This window comes from Pongo pygmaeus, chromosome 12, assembly GCF_028885625.2.
Source record: "Pongo pygmaeus isolate AG05252 chromosome 12, NHGRI_mPonPyg2-v2.0_pri, whole genome shotgun sequence".
NCBI classification, from domain to species: domain Eukaryota; kingdom Metazoa; phylum Chordata; class Mammalia; order Primates; family Hominidae; genus Pongo; species Pongo pygmaeus.
The window spans coordinates 41,756,352-41,780,423 of record NC_072385.2 but is presented as its reverse complement, the minus strand read 5'-3'; the positions used below and the strand labels follow the sequence as shown (position 1 = coordinate 41,780,423).

General features: G+C 36.1%; 1 protein-coding gene and 1 pseudogene across 3 annotated transcripts in view; both read right to left on the bottom strand.

Moving 5' to 3' along the window:
• Positions 1-304: 304 nt before the first annotated feature.
• LOC129030383 (ankyrin repeat domain-containing protein 36B-like) overlaps positions 305-24,072 on the bottom strand; it is a 32,529-nt gene continuing 8,761 nt past the window's right edge. For 2 of the 3 annotated variants that reach the window (XM_063648551.1, XM_054475658.2), the window contains 3 exons: positions 3,233-3,326; positions 2,698-2,743; positions 305-1,535 (listed from right to left, as the gene is read on the bottom strand). In XM_063648551.1, the coding sequence (XP_063504621.1) occupies positions 1,468-1,535; positions 2,698-2,743; positions 3,233-3,326 (208 nt within the window). In that variant the 3' untranslated portion in view covers positions 305-1,467. Of the gene's footprint in view, positions 2,102-2,697; positions 2,744-3,232; positions 3,327-24,072 lie in introns of all 3 variants that reach the window. The other variant, XM_054475657.2, reaches the window with a different exon arrangement.
• Positions 6,363-24,067, bottom strand: LOC134737780 (ankyrin repeat domain-containing protein 36B-like; annotated as a pseudogene).

Sequence of the window (24,072 nt, the reverse complement as noted above, 5' to 3'; positions counted from 1 at the left end):
ACCACGCCCAGAACTTTTCTCTAATTTTAAGACTGTTTCTAAAAAGTTAATCAAAAATAAAAAAACAGAAATGGTAAACAGCCTTAGGCAAACCTTATTTTTCCATTCAACATTCTATATAATTCAGTGTTGAAAATTAAAATTATATAAGTTTTATAGAATGAAATAATTGTAATACATCTAATATTGATGATGGGCACGATACCAGTGTATCAAAATCATGTCTGTCTATATCTAAATCTAAATCCCTATATATAGTGGTAAAAAGTATAAAGTACAAGTAAGACATCAATTCACTAAAGTATTAATGACAACTTTGTTGTTTAATTGTTTAAACAGCTGAAATTTGGGCAGTTTGAATATGTAAAACTGAAAAATTCTGGTTTTCATTTGTAAGATTCACTTAAAAGTTAAAGAGGTCAAGAAACATCATTTAAAACACTATCAGTTGTCATCAGACATATAAGATACAAAAATATTTTCATTTAATAAACATCTTTGCATGTCACACATTTAATGGGAAACAAAATATCATGTGAACAGTCTAGTAATACAATTTTATTATCTTTCAGAATTTTTTTTGTCAGCACATATTCTTTTTGTTTTGTTTTATTTTTGAGATGGAGTCACTCTGTTGCTCAGGCTGCAGTGCAGTGGCGTGATCTTGGCTCACTGAAACTTCTGCCTCCCGGGATCAAGCAGTTCTCCCACCTCAGCCTCCTGAATAGCTGAGACTACAGGCATGTGCTACCATGCCTGGCTAATTTTTGTATTTTCAGTAGAGATGGGGTTTCACCATACTGGCCAGGCTAGTCTTGAACTCCTGACCTCAAATGATCCGCCCGCCTCGGCCTCCCAAAGTGCTGAAAATACAGGCATGAGCCACTGCACCCAGCCAGCACATATTCTTGTTATGTTTTTAAAACTAGTTATTAAATTAGATTTTACTCATTAGTAGATTCTAGTGCAGAAGCTATAGAGCAGCAGTCCCCAGCCTTTTTGGCACCAGGCACCAGTTACGTGGAAGATAATTTTTCCACAAATGGGGGTTTGGGGGATGGTTTCAAGATGATGATTCAAGCGTATTACATCTATTGTGCACTTTATTTCTATTATTACTACATTGTAATACACAATGAAATAATTACACAACTCATCATAATGTAGAATCAATGGGAGTCCTGAGCTTGTTTTTCTCCAACTAGATGGTCCCATCTTGAAGAGATAGGAGACAATGACATATCATCAGGCATTAGAGTCTCATAAGGAGCATGTGACCTAGATCCTTTGAACATGCAGTTCACAATAGGATTTTCACTCCTACGAGAATCTAACGCCTTTGCTGATCTGACGGGAGGCAGAGCTCAGGTGATAATGTGAGCAACGGGGAGTGGCTGGAAATACAGATGAAGCTTCACTGGCTTGCCTGCCACTCACCTCCTGCTGTGCAGCCTGGTTCCTAACAGGTCATGGACCTGTCCGTGGTTTGCGGGCTGGGGACCCCTGCAAGGATCCAGATTTAAATTCAGAAGAAGCTAGAATGAAAAAGAATTATATTCTTTATCTAAATGATTTCACAGTTAACAAGAGAAAATAAAAGTTGAAAAGTTTATCAGTGTTAATAAGAATGAAAAATATGTACAATATGCAATTACTATTAAATATAATTTGCCCATAGTTGCACACTGAATTCATTATCATGGCGGTTAAGTATCAGAGCTTCTGGTTTTCTCACTCTTCATTCATGTATTCAGCAACCATGTGCTAAGGTACTAGGACAAGCACTGGAATTACAAGATAAAGATGATATGGTCCACCCCTCAACAACTGTATGCTATATAATCTGAAAAAACAAACAGGCAATTCCCATACAGAGTCATACATACAATGACAGGCATAAGACGGCACTTATTGGAAGACACAGAAGGGATACTAGCCCAGGTTTGTGTCAATATTGTAGGCTTTTTGGTAGAGGCAAGTCATAGGTTGATATCTGAAAGGGAAGGAAAACACATGTAGGATAGAGGGAAGAAGTAAATGCAAAGAGCTGGAGGTGAAGACGATCACTGTGGAGCTCCATGTAGTCTAGTTTGGCTGGATGCTAGAACAAAGGTGCAAGTATGTTAAGTGGCGAAAGATAAGGCTGAATAACCTGACAAGAACCACACTGATGTGAGAGTTTTGATTCCTTGCTAAGGAGTTTTCAACTTTTCCCAGGGGCAAAAGTAAACCAACGACAAAGTCAATGCTTAGAGATTTAAAATGTCACTGGTCAAGTGACTGCTTGTGACCTGTAATTGCTTCACTAATTCTTATCACATGAGTGTGGGGGCTGTTAGCCTTAAATCACTGCCTTAACCTTGACAAGCTGATGATGCCTTTGTTTTCTGAGAACAGTTTCATTGTGCAGGCTGACAGTTCCATAGGGGTGGCAGAAGAAAAGTGTAGGGCCAGAAAAAAAGGGATACACAGACTTCTTGTGATTTTTTTTAAAGCTATGGAACATGATGAATTAACAAGGCATAAGTATACTCTTCACTATGAATGTTTATGTTTTCACATCTTTCACTAGATGTAAGAAAAAATATTTAATATAGTATTTATTAACCAAGCAATGGAGAGGAATACCATTCACTACTTAGAGTTTATTTCAGAAATCAATGATTTGAATTTAATTCATAAATTTTGGCAACATACCTTCATCTACTTCTGTAGTTCCATTTTCTTGCAACACCTGCTGCAGCTGAAATAAATATTATAATGTTCCAGTCAAACAAGGGCTATTATCACGTAAACCCATTGTAAGTCAAGGAGCATCTGTACTGTAGATTGATCATCCCTAATCTAAAAATCTGAAATCCAAAATGCTCTATAATATGAAACTTTTTGAGCACGGACATGACACCACAACTGCAACGTTCCACACCTGACCTCATGTGACAGGTTCCAGTGAAAACAGTAAAAACTTTGTTACCTGCAAAAAATTACTATAAAACATTGTAGAGAATTACCTTCAGGCTATGTGCATAAGGTATATATGAAACATAAATGAATTTCATGTTTAGACTCAGGTACCATCCCCAAGATATTTCATTAGGTATATACAAATATTCCAAAATCTGAAAAAAATCTACTTTTGGATCCAAGCATTTTGGACAAGGGGTATTTAACCCATCCTACTGGAAAAATAAAATTCCTTTTCAGTATGACAGAAATTAAGAGATTGGCTTACCAAACTTGAACACTGCAGGATTTTCTCAAGCCGCTCAGTTTGGTCATCTTGCTTTTTTATAGTTTTTCTTATCATGGCATTTTCTACTTTAAGCCTAAAATGTGCATTTTAAAATAATTACTCTCACACATAATTTTTTTTAAATCATGTAAATTCTAAAACTTCTGAAGGTACAATTACACAAATTCTTAGCGATCGCAAAAGTAGATGATTGGGCTACTGTGTCATTTTTCTACCTGTGTTTTGTTGATAATATGCAAAATTTATGAATAATGTAGAAATGTGATGTATTTCAATATAGCTTACAAACGAAACTTTTCCTTGGCTTCACAAAGACATACTTATTATCATAACTGATACAATTCTCATACTACAGTGCTCTTTTGCTTTATAAATACTGAACTTATTTTGTGTGCTGCTTCACATTGTATTTTTGTGCATGGCCTTCTGTCTCCATAGTACATCTTATAGGTGCTGTAAGTTGATCCTGTATTTCTTGAAACTAAAACAAAGAATTAAAAAAAAAACCATTTACATTTGGAAATGACCTAAATGTCCATCAGTAGATGAATGAATCAACAAAATATATATAAAATATTTTTAGACTATCACAATCTTTTTTTATGTAAAAAAGGTCATAATCTAGGAGAAATCATCCCATTACCTGTTTTTTGTAATTAATTTTAGTGGGACACTGCTACACCCCTTCAATCTGCATACTGTTCATGGCTACTTTTGTGCCATAACTGCAGGGCTGAGTTATTGCAACAAGGATCTTATGGCTCACAAAGCCTTAAATAATACTATCTGGCCCTTTACAGCAAAGTTCACAGACCCTTGCTCTAGGACTAAAACACAACATTCTTCTTGCTTTTGAATTACATTTTATCAGATAAATACTCAAAGTTACAAACTGGTAAAATGAGGAAAGAGAAAGGATTACCTCATGGTAAGCATTTATATTTTTGAATTCCAAACATTACCACATCAACTATAATTTTATTTTTTGTATGTATGCATTTAGTTGTATTGTAGCAAAGCAACTTGTACATTTTTAATATTTAAAACTAAACATCATCTTTCCTTTCTAGGGAAACAAGAAAATTTAAAAATAAGGAAGAACAAAATTAAAATAGACAAAGTCAGTTCCAAATAAGATCCTACAGGATCTTACTGACTCTCCCATTGAGTAGTAGGACTCAAGTCATCATTAGGAGAGAAGTAATTTAAAAGCATCATCTTAAACTGCAAGGATGTCCATTAAACATGCCAAGGGAGGCCAGGCATGGTGGCTCATGCTTGTGATCCCTGCACTTTGGGAGGTTGAGGTGGGCGGATCACAAGGTCAGGAGTTCGAGACCAGCCTGACCAACATGGAGAAACCCTGTCTCTACTAAAAAAAAATACAAAAAAATTAGCCGGGCGTGGTGGCAGGCCCCTGTAATGCCAGCTACTTGGGAAGGCTGAGACAGGAGAATCACTTGAACCCAGGAGGCCGAGGTTGCGGTAAGCTGTGATCGCGCCATTGCACTCCAGCCTGGGCAACAAGAGCAAAACTCCATCTCAAAAAAAAAAAAAAAAAAAAAGCCAAAAGAGAAGCCCTGTTGTCCAGATGCCCACTTAACCAACCCAAACATCTCAAACCCATCCTTTGCTGACCTTTCTATAACCCCCTTTTTAGTTTAGTTTTTTTATAAACAAGAGAAAATAGATACATGTTGGCAAATGCTAACTGTCCATATTCATATAGAGACAGTGCGCTCTCTGAGCCCAATACAAAGTAAGGATTTTCATCAAAATAAAAATGTATTCAGTAGAATGGCCTTTCTGTACAAGTTAACCTGAAATCTATGAAATAAGTATACACAGGTTCTTTATTCATTCAGAAAAGTAGAGATTAAAAATAAGATAATTTTCTGAAACATTCCATCAGACATTATTCTCTGAATTGATCGGGCTTGCCTCACCATGGCAACAGAGAAATCACTAAAAATAGATTGTTTAACAGGAAAAACTCTCTTGGAACTTCTGTGAGAAATGATGCATAATTCTCAACTTTCCTAAGGTTAACTATTTAAGAAAAAAATATATGTATAAAAAATGGCAGAATGAAAGCCAGAGATTAAGATATAGATGCATTATAAAGCTAATAAAATTTTAATAAAATTAATAATAATGAAAATAGAGAAGAAAGCCATCCACTAAAATTAGTACCCCAAAACACTTTATATTAGTTAACCAGCTACAGATTAACTGTTGTTGACATGCGAAGTTTCATACATACTCGACTTCTCATCTGGCCTAATTTCTTTCTTGAATCCTGCATCTCACTTTCTAATGGATGCAGTGATGCGATGAAGCATCCAGCAAAGCTTTTGATGTTGGTTCTTTGTTTGGGACAATCACCCAGTTTTTGTTGAAGTTGTCTCACAACTACCTGATGTTATTTTTGTTACTGATGTTACAAATCACCTTATTATGAAACCATTAATAATATTTAACTCTGAAGTATACACTTTAAAATATATCACCACACAGACTGATTCACCTTCTTTTCCTCACGTGTACACATCCCTGTTCATTACTGAATCCAGTTAAGGATACAGAAGGTGTTATCTTCCTGCCAAACTGGTATTGTTATTCACACAACATATTCAGCCCACTAGTCATTCCTCCCCTGATGACTCTGCAATGCTTAAAAACCTTCTGAAGTCTCAAAAAGAAATGAGTATGTGGGTGAGACTGATGGTAGGAAATTACACATTGTGGAATGATTTCCCTCTTTTTTTATTAGAAACTCAGATCAACCTCAGAGTTCCTCACATTAAATCATCTGCTTAAATCCTTCCAATAGATTTGTATCTCAGAAGAAAAGTAAAATTCCAGTGGCCTTAGATACTCTAAGTAACCTGCCCTCCACCTCCCGCCCTGACTCAGCTACTGTATCTCTCCTTCCTACTCACTCCACTCCTACTCTACATGAATCCTGCCACTCCTCGTTAGTCTGAAATCCTCCTTAGTCTGAAAATGGGGATCCAGTGTCAAACGAATAAATCACAGATAGCTATGCCTCTCTTTGTCCTGGACAAAGTTATATCCAAATGATAGTAATTGAGCCTTGAAATAAAAATTATGAACGAATTTTTAATTTAAAAAACTGAAAGTAAATTATAAATGTCAGTGGGAAGATTAAATCAAACATGGTTTGGCTAAAATTTGCCGCATTTTCCCCGTATTATAAGTAAAATTAGATGCCTTTAAAGAATGGAATGATCATATCTACACATAATTTAAGATTGAAATAGTTTCAGATTTAAGTCTAATAGTTTCAGATTTAAGTCAAATTGACATGAAGAAAAACAAAATTGTACCAACTAAGATATATTTAAAGCTACTGAAGAAAAATAATTATGAAATAGGGAATACAGGTCATCTGGGAAATCTGAAATTAACTGTCAAAGTACCCCACCCACTTAATTGAATCAATTTCAAAATACCATATTAGGTATGAGCATTTCCATATATCTGATTTATCATGGTCATAAAATGTGGCAATATAAATATATTAATATTGCTATTTCAGCAGTATAAGACATTATTTTCATCTATATTAACATTTTATAACTTAAAATTTCATAAGCGACACATTGACTTTAATCAGAGGAAAGCATCTCTCAGTTCTAACTTTGACTTGCTGGAAACAAGGAATGTTTCTAAGCTGATATAGCAGATATATTTATCATATGTATCCTTTTTTATATTCAACTAGATTCAACATTTAGCTGTACCAAATATTACTTTAAATTTTACTTCAGGAAGTTTGAAAATACTTATTTTTTTGATACTTATGTCTCTTTCTGCTTTCTCTTTTTCATATTGACATTTTCTTTCAAATGATTACATTCATTGATCAACTTATTGTCTTCTAGCAAAAGATGGTGCTTTCTGCACTCAGCTTGAAGGTTTTGTACTTTAGCATCACATTTGGCTTGAATATTAATTGTTTTCTTCTTGACTGTCAGCTTTGTTGCGAGCATCATCCAGTTGCTGTTGAAACAACATATTTTGTCTTTGTAGTTGACATAATAATCTTTGCTGCTTTTCTATGTGTTTTTCTATTTGATCTTGGTCATTTTTGTACATTTTTTCAATGTTCTTCATTTGACACTGTATTTGATTTAGGTCTCTTTGTACGTGTTCAAAAACCAAAGCCTTTTCTTTCAGAGCCTCTCTTGTGTAATGGAGCTCAGTTTCGAGGCCCCTGGACTTACTCTCAGCTTTAGAAAGTTGCTGAAAAAGAATCAGAAGATGAGAATTCAAATTTTCCTGTAAATGACACCATTTATCTACTGTCCTCTGAAAAGCAAGCTCTTGGTCTCTTTCTGATGAGTGACTTTGGTTTTTTATTGTGTCTATTTCCAGCCTGAGCCTGGCAATTTCATCTTGCATCAAGTGGTTTTCATGCAGCAGGTCTTCTTCTTTCTCATGAGTATCAGAAATCTAAGTAAAACAAAGAAAACGGCCGGGCGCAGTGGCTCACGCCTGTAATCCCAGCACTTTGGGAGGCCGAGGCAGGTGGATCACGAGGTCAGGAGATCGAGACCATCCTGGCTAACACGGTGAAACCCCATCTCTACTAAAAATACAAAAAATTAGCCGGGTGTGGTGCTGAGCTCCTGTAGTCCCAGCTACTCGGGAGGCTGAGGCAGGGGAATGGCATGAACCCGGGAGGCAGAGGTTGCAGTGAGCCGAGATCGCGCCACTGCATCCAGCCTGGGCGACAGAGCGAGACTTCATCTCAAAAAAACAAAACAAAACAAAAACAAAGAAAACTTGTAACTACTACCCAATAGTATAACTTATTATGATTGCTTCTGAAATTTAATAATAACCTGTACATTTATACAATGAGAGGGTTGCCATAACTGGATATCTAACTGGGAAAAAAAAAAGTTGAGTCAAAACCTCAAACCTCATAAAGCATAAATTTCCCAAAGTTTAAAAATGTATCTGAAGACAGTGAATCCATGAAAGCAAAAAAGAAACCATTAGATAATTTTTTTCAAATCTCAGAATTAAGAAAGACTTTTACTGAATTACAACAAACCCCAAGGCATAAAGAATAACTACAACTACATTAAAAAATTAGGTTTACACTCTAACATCTAACCTATACCTCTCCCTATAGTATGTTAAATTGTCCATAATTTCTATTGCTTAAAATTGTAATTCAGTGTTTGATGTTACCTTATTAGTTCAAATGAATTTCATTTGATTAACTAGTATCAACACTTGTATATAACTCTCATAAATTATTCCCACCACTTCTTTCCTCTTTATTTAGCAGTAGTTATGTCTTGAACTGCTCTCCAATGGTTCTTCTTCCCAATTTCAGTGTAGCGAAGTCTATAATCTTAGTACTCAGATCATGGCCAAGGACCAGCAGCATCAGGGTCACCCGAGAACTTATTACAAATAAAGAATCTCAGGCGTGCTGAATCAGAACGTGCAGCTTCAATGCAGCCAAAATCAAATCGTCTTTTGTGCAAATATTCTAAATGCATCAGAAGTGAGTTCACTTATACTTAGTCATAATTCAAAAAATCATTTTCTTTATACTCATGAAGGCTTCTGATATTCCTACAGTTCCTGGATTTGCCCTCTTGCTGTTTCTTCATCCACTTTTGCAAAAACATACATGTCAAAGAAGTAATGTGTAACCAGATTCCCATGAAAATAAACTAAACAAAATCTCTAACCAGAGACTTATTTTCTTATTAATAACCAACCAAATATATATATATGTATATATATATGTCATGATTGCCAAAATTATTGGCAGTTACCCTTTCAGTACTCAAGAAATGCATTCTTTGATTCCTTGTTCCTAAAAGCTGTTTGATATGATATACCATAGAGTTATCTCAGGTCCTTTTATGAAATAACTACCTCGGCAAACACAGCTTTCCTAAAGAAAAAAAAAAAACTTTTTCTAGATTAAGCTGCATCCCAATATGCTAACTGACACGAATGAAACACAAATCATTGATGTGCAAAACTTCTAGGGAGAACAAATGAGACACTGTGGGTCACCCTCATCCTTCTAACTTCTACTTTCCATTAAGTGACTCCCCACAAGTCTCCTCATCAGAAATCTCCAAATTACCTAGCTAGCTGCTTTCTTTGTTTACATCTGCCCAATTTGACATACACCCTTTTTTGTTCATAAATCTAATATCCATATTGGTGGACTTCATTCTTTGCCCTCCACATTCATTTCTTCATTATTCTCACCACCACTGTATTGTGACATCTGTACAATCCCATTCTGACCCATGTGAAGATAAGGTTTTACTTCATTAAAATGTTAAATGTGTCAGACACTTGACTAACGTGTACAAATTCCTTCTTCACAAAAGCAGCCCCATGGCCTTCTCTCTCCCATAGACACTGTTTCACAGCTGTTCTTCACTCACATCGGTTTGAGTATCTATCGTCTCTCATTTTGTCTCTATGCTTTCACCTCATATTATGAGTTATTATCATAGGCTCAGCAGCCTATCTTACCTATTTTCCTCTCCAGAAGACATTACTGAGCAGTAAATTAGAATCTTCCAGGATATGAACACTTTTATATACACAAGACTTTGTGGAGCCATTTTATGTTTACGCATAACACCACTATGTCTACGCCTTCCAGAGAAATGGGCTCTGAAATGTTATTGAACATAACCTATTTTAAAACTTCTTTAACTACTATGACACCGTCTCTCCTCGACACACCAGCATCTTCAAAAATAACTTGTGAAGACTTGAAAACATGTCCATCATTGACCTGAAAAATGAAGCGTTGACATAATTTTTTGCAGGTATAAATAAGACACGCTGAGATCCTTACTAGATTGAAGAAGAGCAGAGTGCCATGAGACAGGAAATAAATATGGAACAGAAATATTTTCATTTGTAATGAAAATTCTATTTACAGTTTCAGAAGATAAAAAAATACACACACACACAAACCCACATTCACACAGAAAAACCAGAGCAATATGGCTTTACAGGGTGTTCCTTCATCAAGGGTCTATTTGCCATTTGACATTCGGGAACACTCTATAGGGATCAACAAAGGGGTTCTAAATTGTGACCTGAGTAGTTTAGAGCTTAACATTCATGAGGGGGAGCCGAGAGGACAAGTAACACTTTGACCACTGGCCATTTCCACTCCTTACTGTTATTCTCTGAAAAGCACACACTGGATTTTCTCAGAGTCAGGACATGTCAAAAAGACATGCTTTAAGGGGGAAACAGTTGCAATCAACACAGCCATGGGAGAGATACAGCTATGCTTGCTAGGATTTCCAATACTTCTGTTTCATTTCTAATATAGTACACATCAATAAAAGCAACCACATAAGCATATCCATGTTGGTATGTCATCATATTTATGTCCATATGGTATCAGCATGGAGAGACCTTAATTAAATATGCTGCAGTCATCACATGGCATATCATGAGACCATACAATACATCAAGAAATACCTCAATAGGTCAGTGTGGATAGATCTGAAATACATATCACGGATTTTACAAAGACCAAGTTGTAGTCATTATGTGCACTGTCTAAACTTTTCTACAAGATTTTAATACACAAAATCAGGATCCATCTGTTACGTATGAATGTGCACATATGTTGTAAGAGGTTTTTAATGTGCATTGGGGTGATTTCTTTTTTTTGTAATTTAATTCCAGCTCTTGGTTACATGTCGTCAATAAGTGTCAGTAGTACAGACAACCCTAAGACCATAACAGCTCAGAATCACTGTCTTAAAAGGCTATGTCTACCACAGTCAGGAAAGCATGACTACTTATTTTCTCATTTTTAAAAATCAGAGGTACCCCACACACACTCCCAAATAAAACTGCACACAAGCTCTTTAGTTTAATTAGATACTATTTGTCAATTTTGGCTTTTGTTGTCATTGCTTTTGGTGTTTTAGTCATGAAGTTTTTGCCCATGCCTGTCCTGAATGGCATTGCCTAGGTTTACTTCTAGGGTTTTTATGGTTTTAGGTCTTACATTTAAGTCTTTAATCCATCTTGAGTTAATTTTTGTATAAGGTGTAAGGAAGGGGTCCAGTTTCAGTTTTCTGCATAAGGCTAGCCAGTTTTCCCAACACCATTTATTAAATAGGGAATCCTTTCCCCATGGGTTGTTTTTGTCAGGTTTCTCAAAGATCAGATCGTTGTAGATGTATGACATTATTTCTGAGGCCTCTGTTCTGTTCCATTGGTCTCTATATATATCTGTTTTGGTACCAGTACCATGCTATTTTGGTTACTGTAGCCTTGTAGTATAGTTTGAAGTCAGGTAGTGTGATGCCTCCAGCTTTGTGTTTTTTTTTTTTTTTTTTTTTTTTTTTGCTTAGGATTGTCTTGGCTATATGGGCTATTTTTGGTTCCATATGAAATTTAAAGTAGTTTTTTCTAATTCTGTGAAGAAAGTTAATGGTAGCTTGATGGGGATAGCATTCAATCTATAAATTACTTTGGGCAGTATGGCCATTTTCACAATATTGATTCTTTCTATCCACAAGCATGGAATGTTTTTCCATTTGTTTGTGTCCTTTCTTATTTCCTTGAGCAGTGGTTTGTAGTTCTCCTTGAAGAGGTCCTTCACATCCCTTGTGAGTTGTATTCCTAGGTATTTTATTCTCTTTATAGTAATTGTGAATGGGAGTTCACTCATGATTTGGCTCTCTGTTTGCCTATTATTGGTGTATAGAAATGCTTGTGATTTTTGCACATTGATTTTGTATCCTGAGACTTTGCTGAAGTTGCTTATCAGCTTAAGGAGACTTGGGGCTGAGACAATGCAGTTTTCTAAGTATACAATCACGTCATCTGCAAACAAAGATAATTTGACTTCCTCTCTTCCTGTTTGAATACCTTTTATTTCTTTCTCTTGCCTGATTGCCCTGGCCAGAACTTCCAATACTATGATCAGAGTGAACAGGCAGCTGACAGAGTGGGAGAAAATTTTTGCAATCTCTCCATCTGACAAAGGGCTAATATCTACAGTCTACAAGGAACTTAAACAAATTTACAAGAAAAGAACAAACCACCTCATCAAAAAGTGGGTGAAGGATATGAACAGACACTGCTCAAAAGAAGACATTTATGCAGCCAACAAACTTATGAAAAAAAGCTCATCATCACTGGTCATTAGAGAACTGCAAATCAACCACAATGAGATACCATCTCACGTCAGTTAGAATGGCAATCACTAAAAAGTCAGGAAACAACAGATGCTGGACAGGATGTGGAGAAAAAAGAATGCTTTTCCACTGTTGGTGGGAGTGTCAATTAGTTCAACCATTGTGGAAGACAGTGTGGTGATTCCTCAAGAATCTAGAACCAGAAATACCATTTAACCCAGCGAGCCCATTACTGGGCATATACCCACACTATATGTATAAACACACATACACACACACACACACACACACACGTATGTGTATGTATATATACACAGTGGCTTGTTCCTATAATCTCATATATATACATATATATGTGTATATATGTGTGTGTGTATATATATATATATTTATGAGACTCCAGTCTGGGCAACATAACAAGACTCTTATGTTTATTTAAAAAAAAAAAATCATGCAGGCTGGGCGCGGTGACTCACGCCTGTAATCACAGCACTTTGGGAGGCCGAGGCGGGTGGATCACTTGAGGTCAGGAGTTCGAGACCAGCCTGGCCAACATGGTGAAACCTCATCTCTACAAAAATACAAAAAAAATTAGCCAAGTGAGGTGGCACACGTGTGTAATCCCAGCTACTCAGGAGGCTGAGACAGGAGAATCACTTGAACCCAGGAGGCAGAGGTTGCAGTGAGCCGAGATCGTGCCATTGTACTCCAGCCTGGGTGACAGAGTAAGACTTCATCTCAAAAAAAAAAAAAAAAATGCATACTTTTGTACATGCTTTAGACCTTGTAGGAAAAAAAGTGTAAGACTTTGATGCTTTATTACAGAGACTCTCATGATTTGTTACAAAGCAGTTCTTTAGAAACATACTTGGAGGCTATACTAAAATTATTAATTATACTATTTGTAGGCAACTAATGAATTAAGAAATCTTATTTCCCGTCTTATGTGCTTAACATATATTTATCAAATGCAAAGAATAGAATTTATCAAAATTTGATACAAGTGAACCTCAGTATAAAATAGCCATAATCCTAACAGAATCATATCAGACTGACAGAAAATGGCATCATTAGCAGAATCAATATAATGAGCAGACAGTGTCAAAGAACATGATTTCTGGACAAATGAACCAGGAGTAGCTAGAACACAGTATACAGCAGTCCCCCTTATGTGCTGTATGTTTAGAAAACACATATTCAACATGATGTTCCTCTTCTCTCACACCGCAACAACAATCATCAACACAGAAGATTTCTGTGACCAAATACGTATTTTTCCCCAGCAACAAGCAAACAATCAATTCCGATGGGTGCCCTCTAATTCTGACACTATCTACTTGGGGATTGTGTCAGATCCCACAGGTTGAGGGCTCAGTACCACAAGGCTATTCCCCCACAGCAGTTACAAGTCTGGGCCTCCAGAACTTCTAATCAACTTCCAGTTGGACTTCAAGTTGGGTTTCCCAGGACCCCCTCTTTGGTTTGATTAATTTACTAGAGTGGCTCAGAGAACTCGTGGAAACACATTTACCGGTTTCTTATAAAGAATATTAAAGGATACAGATAAAGAGATGCATAGTGCAAGATATGGGGGGAAAGTAACATGCTTCCATGTCCTCCCAGGGCACTCACCCTCTGGGAACATCCATTTATTCTCCGTACGCCTTCATGTATTGGAGAGCATCCAGGTAGCTGAACACAGCTACCTGGATGCTCTCCAAATCCAATCCTTTTGGGATTTTATGAAAGCTTCATTACATAGGCATGACTGATTAATTGAACATTCAGCCCCTCTCACATCCCAGGAGGTGAGGGGTGGGGCTGGAAGTCCCAACCCTCTAATCACACCCTGATCTTTCTGATGATGGGCCACACCCTGAAGCCATCTGGAGGCTGCCTGCCAGGAGTCAATCATTAGCATACAAATGACATCATGTTGGAAATTCTGAGGATTTTAGGAGTTGTATGACAGAAAATGGTGTTGAAGACCAAATATATATTTCATAATATGACATTGGTGGTTTTACTGACTGCAGATTCAGTTACCCATGGTCAACCATGGTCCAAAAATAAAATTCCAGATGTATATACATCATAAGTTTTAAATTGCATACGATTTTGAGTAGTGTGACAAAATTTGAGCCATTAAGCCATTACATCCCAGTCTGCCCAAGATGTGAATCATCCCTTTGTCAAGTGCATACACATTATATATGATATCTGCTCATTAGTCATTGACATAATCTGTTCCTCACATCCAACCAACAATATCATCATGGCTCACGGATCCAAGATCACCTGAAGCAGATGATCTTCTTTCTGACATATAGTCAAATAGAAGGTCAATAGTAGCCTAAGACTACATGGCAATGCCTACTGCATTCACCTCACTTATCACATAGCCATTTTATCATCTCACATCAGTGCAGAAAGTAGGGTGACTATAGTACATGATATTCTGTGAGCTCACAGTCACATAACTTTTATTACAGTATACTGTTACATTGATCTACTTTACCATTAGCTATTGTTACTGTGCCTAATTTATGCATTAAATTTTATTATAGATAGGTATGTATAGGAAAAATTATTGCACACATAGAGTTCAGCACTATTCATGTTTTCAGGCATTCACTAAGGGTCTTGAAATGTATCCCCCATGTATAAGAGGAAATTACTGTACTTATTTTGTTGAAACACAACAGTTTCTCCACCTCTTCAGATTAAAATGTTTACTGTAGGATACAGCACTCTAATTCAAAAAATCTAGGTCTATGAAAACTGTACTCTATTCTATGGCAAAACACAGGGTACAGACCAGGGTCAAGGATCCCTGCAAAGACTTTTCAGCTGCCAGTGCACAAGAGCCTAAGAGAGATCAGTGTCCTTACTCTCACTAATCCTCTCCTAGGGAAGATTCTGGTAAGTTTGCTTAGTTCTAGCTATTCATTCACCCTATGTAGGGCACAAACAATGCTGAAATTCAGCTTTCATTTTAGCTCCTATAAAAAAACACACACAGAAAAGATCACTCCCTTAAAAGCTTATCCAATCTGAGTCTTATCTGCTTGTCAGAGAGAAGCTTATAAAGAAACACTGGAAAGGTATGGCAAGTTGCCAGGGAGTATGTACTACCTAATATAAAAAATATACATAAAAGAACCATAAACTCACTGGAGCTACCAAGATGTGCCAACAGTTGTCCCACCACCTACTGGGCAAACAACAACAACAAATCTACGTCACTTTACGTAAACAAAATAGTATGACTCTCTTGGCATTTTTCATGATGGAGAACCTAGTTATAAGTGAGCCATGTTATAATAATATAGACTGTTTTCAAACTGATCCCTCAAAGAAAGAAGGTGAATAAGAAACATATTTATATGCCTATAGTATTCACTAGCTGGTCTTATTTCCAACTGCAAGGTAAATAGGAAAGACTTTCTGACTCCAGTTTTATAAAGCACAACCTCTTGAGATTGTCCCTTTCCACTGCTAGTCTATCTGGACCCATCTCACAGAGAAGGATGATCCAGTTAGTCTGTGTAGTACACAGCATGAAGTCATTTTCCTCAACCCTCCCCATTATGTGGCAAATGTCTATATAAATCATGCTTTTTCAACATGTAAAGCATATGCCATTAGATCCTACATAAATAAGCAACTAAAAGCAAAAAAGCACAATGGATAGCTTAATTGAATACATTCAATTATCTTGGAAATTTATGTTTTTTAATATTGAAAAAGATACCCACAATATTGTCCTCAATATATGACTATGCTGGACATATCAAAACTACGGAGACAGCAGAAGAAATATTAGTAGTCAGGGGTTCATTGGGAGGGAGAAATAAAAAAAGAGAGAGAGGAATTTCAGGGCAATGAAAGTATTCTAAGATGCTACAATGGTGGGTACATTTATTATACATTTGTCCAACCTTATAGAATGTACAATACCAAGAGTGAACTTAAATATAAACTATGGACTTTGGGTGATTATTATGATGCATCAATGTGAGATTCTCAGTTGTAACAAATGTACCACTCAGGTGGGAGATATTGATAATGGGGGGAGCTATGCATGTGTGGGGGGATGGGGTATATGAAAAATCTAGGTTCTTTTCAATATTGCTGAGAATATAAAACTGCTCTTAAAGTTATTAATTTTTTAAAAAGATTGTCACTGAATCTTCTATTACCATATATTATAGCAAGATGTACTCAATTTGAAACACAATATGAATATTCTCTCCAGAATTATAGTATATAAAAGTACATAAAGCAAATAACTTAACTGTATTAATACGCAAGAAAATAACTGATAAATGATTGATTTTTTAAATTTCATAATTTTAAACAGAAATTTAACAAAATATAAAACAAAACTGAACCATCTATATAATTAAAATGAAACAAATTTTTTATTTTAATTTTAAATCAGAAATCATTACTTATTTTATCTAACCATTTTACTGAAAGGTTAATCAAATAAGAACAGATTATAATTACCTAATATTGCCATAGTAACTTATGTATAGAAACCTGTTAAATATTCACCAAAATTCCAAAATCTAACAGCACAGAAACTTAACATTTCATAATAAGTTGCAACTGACGCAAATGAAATAAGCACCATGCTATATCACCACGTTATTCACTATTAAATAGAATTTTTAAGACACTAAAATTAAGTTGGGGCTGTAACTGCTGTGAAGAAAATAATTCATATAACAGTCATAAGACTGTCATTCTTAGAAAGGCTTACATGCAAAACTGGCCCTTCGCTGGTGTTTGGAAATTTGCATTTTAAAGGTTTGTCACCATTTCCTGAGAAAAGTAGCTCACTGTACCTAAACTGTTTGCATAAACAATGTGGCTGACTCTGAACAGCTGCTTTTCTTCTGGAAGTGTGGAATTTGTGTGTGTGTGAGAGAGAATGCCTATGCAACCAGCTTCCATAAAAACCTTGGACACTGTGTAAGTCTCTAGTCAGACTCACACTGGTAGACAACACTGCCCATGTGCTGTCAAAATTCGTAGCTGCAAGAATTCAGCACATCCTGGTGACGCCACAGGAGAGGGCTCCCGGAAGCTTGTGCCCGGCTCCCCAGGACTTGCCACATGCCCCTTTGCCCTGAGCCAATTTTCACTTTGTATTCTTTCACTGTAACAAATCAAAGCCCAGAGTAGGACTGTTTGCTGAGTCCTTCCAAGTGAATCACCAAACACAGAGGTGGTCTTGGGAAACCCTCACATAATGGCTTATATGAAATTAGTTTTCTTTAAGGTGATGTGACCTGTGACTACAATCAGAAGGCTGTTTATAGAATACCTTTCCCTAATCTGTTTTCCTTAACAGTTGCCCTTGAGATTCCTGTATTTCCACATGAATAAATCCATAAAGGAATAGAAATAAGTATGCCAAAAAATAATGAAAAACAAGCAGCAATCCTATTATAACCAGAATAAAAAATTGAGAATATGGATGATTAAAAATATATCCCATAGTATGAAAGCTTCTAGAAGAGAAACAAAAAGATCGTAGTCAATTGTCTTCAACTCAGCAAGATTTCTTTTATAATAATTGGGGATCAGGCCAGGTGCAATGACACGCACCTGTAGTCCCAACTACTCCAACGGCTGAGGCAGGAAGATTGCTTGAGATCAAAAGTTCGAGGCTGCAGTGGAGATTGTGCCTGTGAATAACCATTGCACTCCAGCCCAGGAAACAGAGTGAGACCCTGTCTCTAAAATGTATTAGTAGGCCAGGCGCGGTGGCTCACGCCTGTAATCCCACCACTTTGGGAGGCCGAGGCAGGCGGATGACGAGGTCAGGAGCTCAAGACCATCCTGACTAACACGGTAAAACCTCGTCTCTACTAAAAATACAAAAATTAGCCTGGCGTGGTGGCACACACCTGTAGTCTCAGCTACTTGGGAGGCTGAGGCAGGAGAATTGATTGAACCCGGGAGGCGGAGGTTGCAGTGAGCCGAGATGACACCACTGCACTCCAGCCTGGGTGACAGAGTGAGACTCAGTCTCAAAAAAAAAAAAAAAAAAAAAAATTAGTAAAAACATACATAAAATAATTTGCATCTTTCAGGTCACTGTGATAATTATAGAAATATATGTAGCCATTGGATAGAGTATAATACTGTACTACCAATCATAGAGCTCATTTAACTTGTTTCTAATCTTTTTTCTTAACTTCTTACAAAACTAAATATATCTATTAAAACTAAAAATCATCTGTTAAAGATGTTTTTGACAGAACAGGTCAAAAAGTCAAGAACTGCATTGAAAATGTAGGATGAGTTATCCACTTCTCCTCCCAAACAGTGGGTTTTTATTATTAAGGGCCAATAGGACTTTAAACTCATTTTGGGGAATAAAGGAAGTTATGGACCAGCACGATGGCTCGTGACTATAATTCCAGCACTTTGGGAGGCTGAGACAGGAGAATCTCTTGAAGCCAAAAGTTTGAGACTGGCCTGGCCAACAGAGAGAGACCCTTGTCTCTAAAAATTAAAAAAGTCAGCTGCGTGTGGTGGCATATGCTTGTAGCAGTCTCAGCGACTTAGGAGGCTGAGGTAGGAGGATCACTTGAACTCAGAAGTTTGAGGCTGCAGTGAGCTATGATCACACTATTGCACTCCAGCCTGGGAAACAGCAAAAGACTCAATTTCAAGAAAAAAAAAATCCAGGAAAGTTTTATGTAGATGGTTAAAAACGCGGTAATCCAACTGACCAAATAGTACCAATATTTGAAGAAATATAATATCAGAAAAGTGTTTTACATTAAAACTATGTCAAGTTTGAAAATTTGTCTTAATTTAAAAATTTAAAAGAAACTTAAAATCTTAAAGGGCCATCATCACTTACACTGTCATTGTGCTAAAGATATAAAGATGTTTAGCATTAAAGATTAATAGAATACCAGATATACTTTAGAATAGGTAGCTAATTCTCTTAAAAGAAAATCATATGTAGTTGTCAAAAATACCTGTTGAAAATGTGTTCTAACAATATTTTCTTTAGGGATGAAATTCAAAAGAAAACAGTAAAAGCAGAGATATTAGAAGAGGTCATGAAAAGGGAATTGCACTAAAACAAAGTGTCCCAGAACACAGAGACTTGCTGTACTTAGCATATCACCTTATATTTTTCTCCATGACATTATATAAAAGATGTCAGCTTCTCCAAACTGCTCGTCTGTAGACTACTTCTGATTGAAACTTGAAACTCACTAAATGCGGCTGTGTTATGATTCCATGTTGGAGGGAGTCGGGATGTATGTGCTTTGGACAAGCTGGTTCCAGTTACTGCTGCCAGACTTTTGTTTCAGAATGCATCCAGAAGAACTTATCAGGGATTTCAGTACAAACTAAGTATTTCCACAAGGAGCAGATAAGAAGACCACAGTTTTTCTCACACATTACCCTTAGGTTTTGACAATTCTGTAAAACTGTGGGCACACGTTCTCAGAAGTCAAGACCATTTTCCCTGACCCTGTGCACGTAGCTTCTGCAGTTACAAAAGAGTTACGCAGGATCTTGGTAGATTTCTTCCTGCATATTTGGACACCAGACATACCAATCACATCAATAGCCCACATTACACCTCAAAAATGGTTCTTTTGAAAAGAGTACCGCCAAAGAGCTTTTAAAAGTTAAATCTAATTGGCTTTTTAGTAATCTTACTTGTTAGAATTGATGCTCCCTCCTTAAAATTCTCACATTTTTTATTTTTGCAATATCACTTCCTCTGACTCCTCTCCTACTTTTCTCTAGCCACTGCTCATTCTCCTTTACCAACTCTTTTTTTCCTGGGGGCGGGGGGTGGAAATGTTGACATTCCCAGGGTTTTGTCACTGGATGCCTTCTCATTCTACATCTGCATCATGGACAGCTCATTGAGATCGATGACTCTGCCTAATAATTGTAATAACATCATTCTACGTCTGCATCTCCAACCTCAGAGTTGTAGGGAAGGGAAGTTATTCTTCCCTGTTGACCAGCTGTACTTCTCCATTCAGTGAACACATCCTACTCCTTTCTCATGTGCAGTATAAAGGCCAGTACGCAACCTGGAAACCTATGAATGATCCAAGATTTCTCTCTCCCCACTAATGTTTTACATTCAATGTTCACTAAATCATATTAACTGTACCTCTTTTCTGCTTCTGTTTTATATATCTACTGCCACCAAATAAGTATGTTTATATTTCCTAGATCAACATGGCCTCTTCACTGATGGCTTTCATGGGAAAAAAATTCCCTACCAACTATTACTGTTTTTTTATAAATAAAAAATTAAGCAAAACAAACAAGGCATAAGGGCAAGATAAAGACCAACATTTTAAAATGAGTAAATGCAACTTATTTACTTATTTTACCACGGATGGGTGAATACCTCACACTATACTGATAGCAGTTCAAAGACTGAACTACAAGGAAACCACAGCTTTACTGCAAAAGCTTCCTTTCTCTAGCTTACTTTCTTGTACTCAGAATACAATATATAATATATATAACATACCAAATATGTATTTTCAACAGCATGGGGATTGGCAGCACTAAATCCCATGTTGTTCAAGGGTTAACTGTAGTTATTGTTCATTTACTAACTGCAAAGAATTTATTTTACAAATTAAATAGAAGTTCTAATTATATAAAAAGTCTAATTCATTATAATGTGACTATAAAGAAAACATACAACATAATAATTTAAAAATTTGTGTTCTTATTTACACAAAAAGATCATCTAAAATATTAGGAACCATAATTAAATAATAATTTTGTCAAACAATGTTATTTGAGATTATAAATTACATACAATTAACTTTTTAAATAATTATGAAATCTAGACTAGTAAGAAAGTATTTTTCAAATGTGTGCAATTTAAACAGTGATTTTTTAAACTGCTTTTTTGTAATCAAAACATCCTTATTCTTTTTCATCTATGGTAGTACCATCAAGAGTAATTCACTATCAGAAATCTACCTGGATTGCTATTTATAGAAAGCTCTTTAGATTTCTTTTCTTCTTTGTATTCAGGAAATAGTATGATAATGCTATGCATAAAAATTAATAAATGAAATTAATATTTTAATACTATTATCAAAAACACTTACCAAATATACTAAATTATTAGAGTATTTTAAACAATATCAAGACGTTAATTATCCTATACACTTCTCTTCTGTAAGCTCTACAAACTTCTTAGTACCTTTCTAATTAAATAATAAAAACAGGTGAAGTACTCATGAAGTGAAGGCAGTATAGCTCAGCAAACTGTCTCACATCAGCTTGACATAATGGAAAGTCACCTTCCTGGCTCTTACTGGTAAGTCCTGGTTCTATAGCCAACAGGTATTTGCTCTTAAACGAGTTACTTCTCTTAGGCACAAAAAATACAAAAATTAGCCGGGTGTGGTGGTGCGCGCCTATAATCCCAGCTACTCTGGAGGCTGAGGCAGGACAATCGCTTCTTCTAGATTTTACTGCCTTCTTTCACTAGGTTGTTATACAGGTTTAATGAAGTAGCATTTTTAACATTCACAAAGAAATAGTAAAGCAGTAGAATTTGTTCTTGAACTTTATTGCTAAAACTATTTTGAAATCCCAAATCAAACCCAATGTGTATTTTTTCATAGGTTCTAATATTCAAATACTTCAGTTTAAGAAAAATGTTGTTAAGTCCAAATTTTGCTTATTGTTGTATTATTTGTGGCTTATAATTCAGGGCATCTCAACTATTTCATAATTTGTAAATAAATTTATTTATGAATACATTATTTCATTAAAATAGGTAACACGATTGTTCATTATTATTGAGCTCATCAAATTCCAAGGGCAGAAAACTAACATGTCAAGATCTGGCTTGGGCTACCACTGTTACTTCTCTACAGACTCTAACTGAACCAGCAGATGTTTGCTAGAATGATGGTTAATCTCCATCAGTGACATTATCTCCAACTGACATGGAACACAAAACCCAACTTTCATTTTTTTTAAGTTCCATGAAGTAGATGAAAGTTGACATTTTCTCATTTCCAAGATACATACTAACAAAATATTTACACGACACCCCATGTGTTACTTATCTCCATTCTCAGTTTATAGATCACCTTACACAAACGTTTCTGTAGTGAAAAATCACAATTCTAATATAATGTGCCACCCATTTTGTTTTGATTCAAACTATGACTTAGCTAGCCAGCAGTCAAGTGACCTTCCCGTGACTGCAAAATATGAAATGTTTCACCATGCTAATTTTCTCCATATTGTTCCAATTTTAGTATTTGTGCTGCCAAAGCAAGCACAAAGCCTTACTTTTACATATAAATGCTGATAAGTCATGGATGAAGGGTTAGCTCTGTTAAATCTAACTAACCAACTTGAGACTCAGATAATTCTAATGAATGGCTTCCTGTGAGGTAGAAATTGAAAATATTTTAAAAACGAGATAGTGATGCAAGCAGCATGAGAGATATTCATTATTACAGAAAACAGATCACTTGAGGGGCCAACCACAAGTTGATGCCTCCTACTCTAAGGAAGGATGGCATAGAAGCTTCCACTACCTGAGAAAAGCTCTTACACTGTTTATTTAAAAAGTCTCAGGGTACAGATCTGGTAGCAATAAAAATAAAAACTGTAATCTCTTTCTACAATGTTATCTGAATATCTCTGATGGTTTAGAACTATCCCAACTAATGTTTGCTCTAAAGAGAAAGCAAACAAACAAACAAAAAAAGGGACCCCAAAAATAACTCACCATGAAGGTCTAGAAGCCCAGGTTAAAATGTGGGCTCTACATCAGGTTTTGAGTGTGGGTGAAAGTGTCAATTTGCTCAGTATGTATGTTGATAAAGTTAGAATATCCAGCTAACAGAGCAAGGTTCTGCTGTTTTGGAAACAATGGCTGAGCATATAATAATGTGCATGTGCACTAAAAAAAAGTAGTTGTAACTTTGAAGCCCTTTTATGGATCAACATGAAGACTGAGGGATCTCAAACAGAAAGGGCATCCTGGCGGCAAAAGTTAATAATTACCAGACTGCAAGAGTACTTTCAATGGCAAGAAAGCAGCAACAGAATCAATGAAAACAAAGCAATGATTACAATGTCCTTTCCCCTTCTCCTTCTGACTTATAGACACTGATTGTCTTCCTTGGACTTAGGGAACCCCTTAGGTTCTTGAAAAATTCAAGGATCAGGCTATAGTAGATGGTCCCCAGTAAACAGCACAAGATTTTTTGATAAACTGGACATTTTAAGACCCAAGTAACTAATTAGAAAAATCAAAGATGTGAAACTACTTTATCCTATGCATAGGGGTTATACTTGAAATAAAATGAACAACATTGGAATCCCTAAGGAGAAAAGTCCTAAAGGTTTCAATATCAAGAATCCTGCACCTACTGCTACTTATCTAGTCTTTTGCTTGATTTCTGGCTGACGAAGTTGCAGAACTCTTGAAAACTTAAAAATTTGAAAACTTGCCACTTGAAAACTACCTGAACCAAACTATGAAATCTCACCCGATATATAAGATGCAATTGTTACAATTATTTTAAACTTCAATTTAGTGTTCACTAGCCTTTTTATGTAAAGACT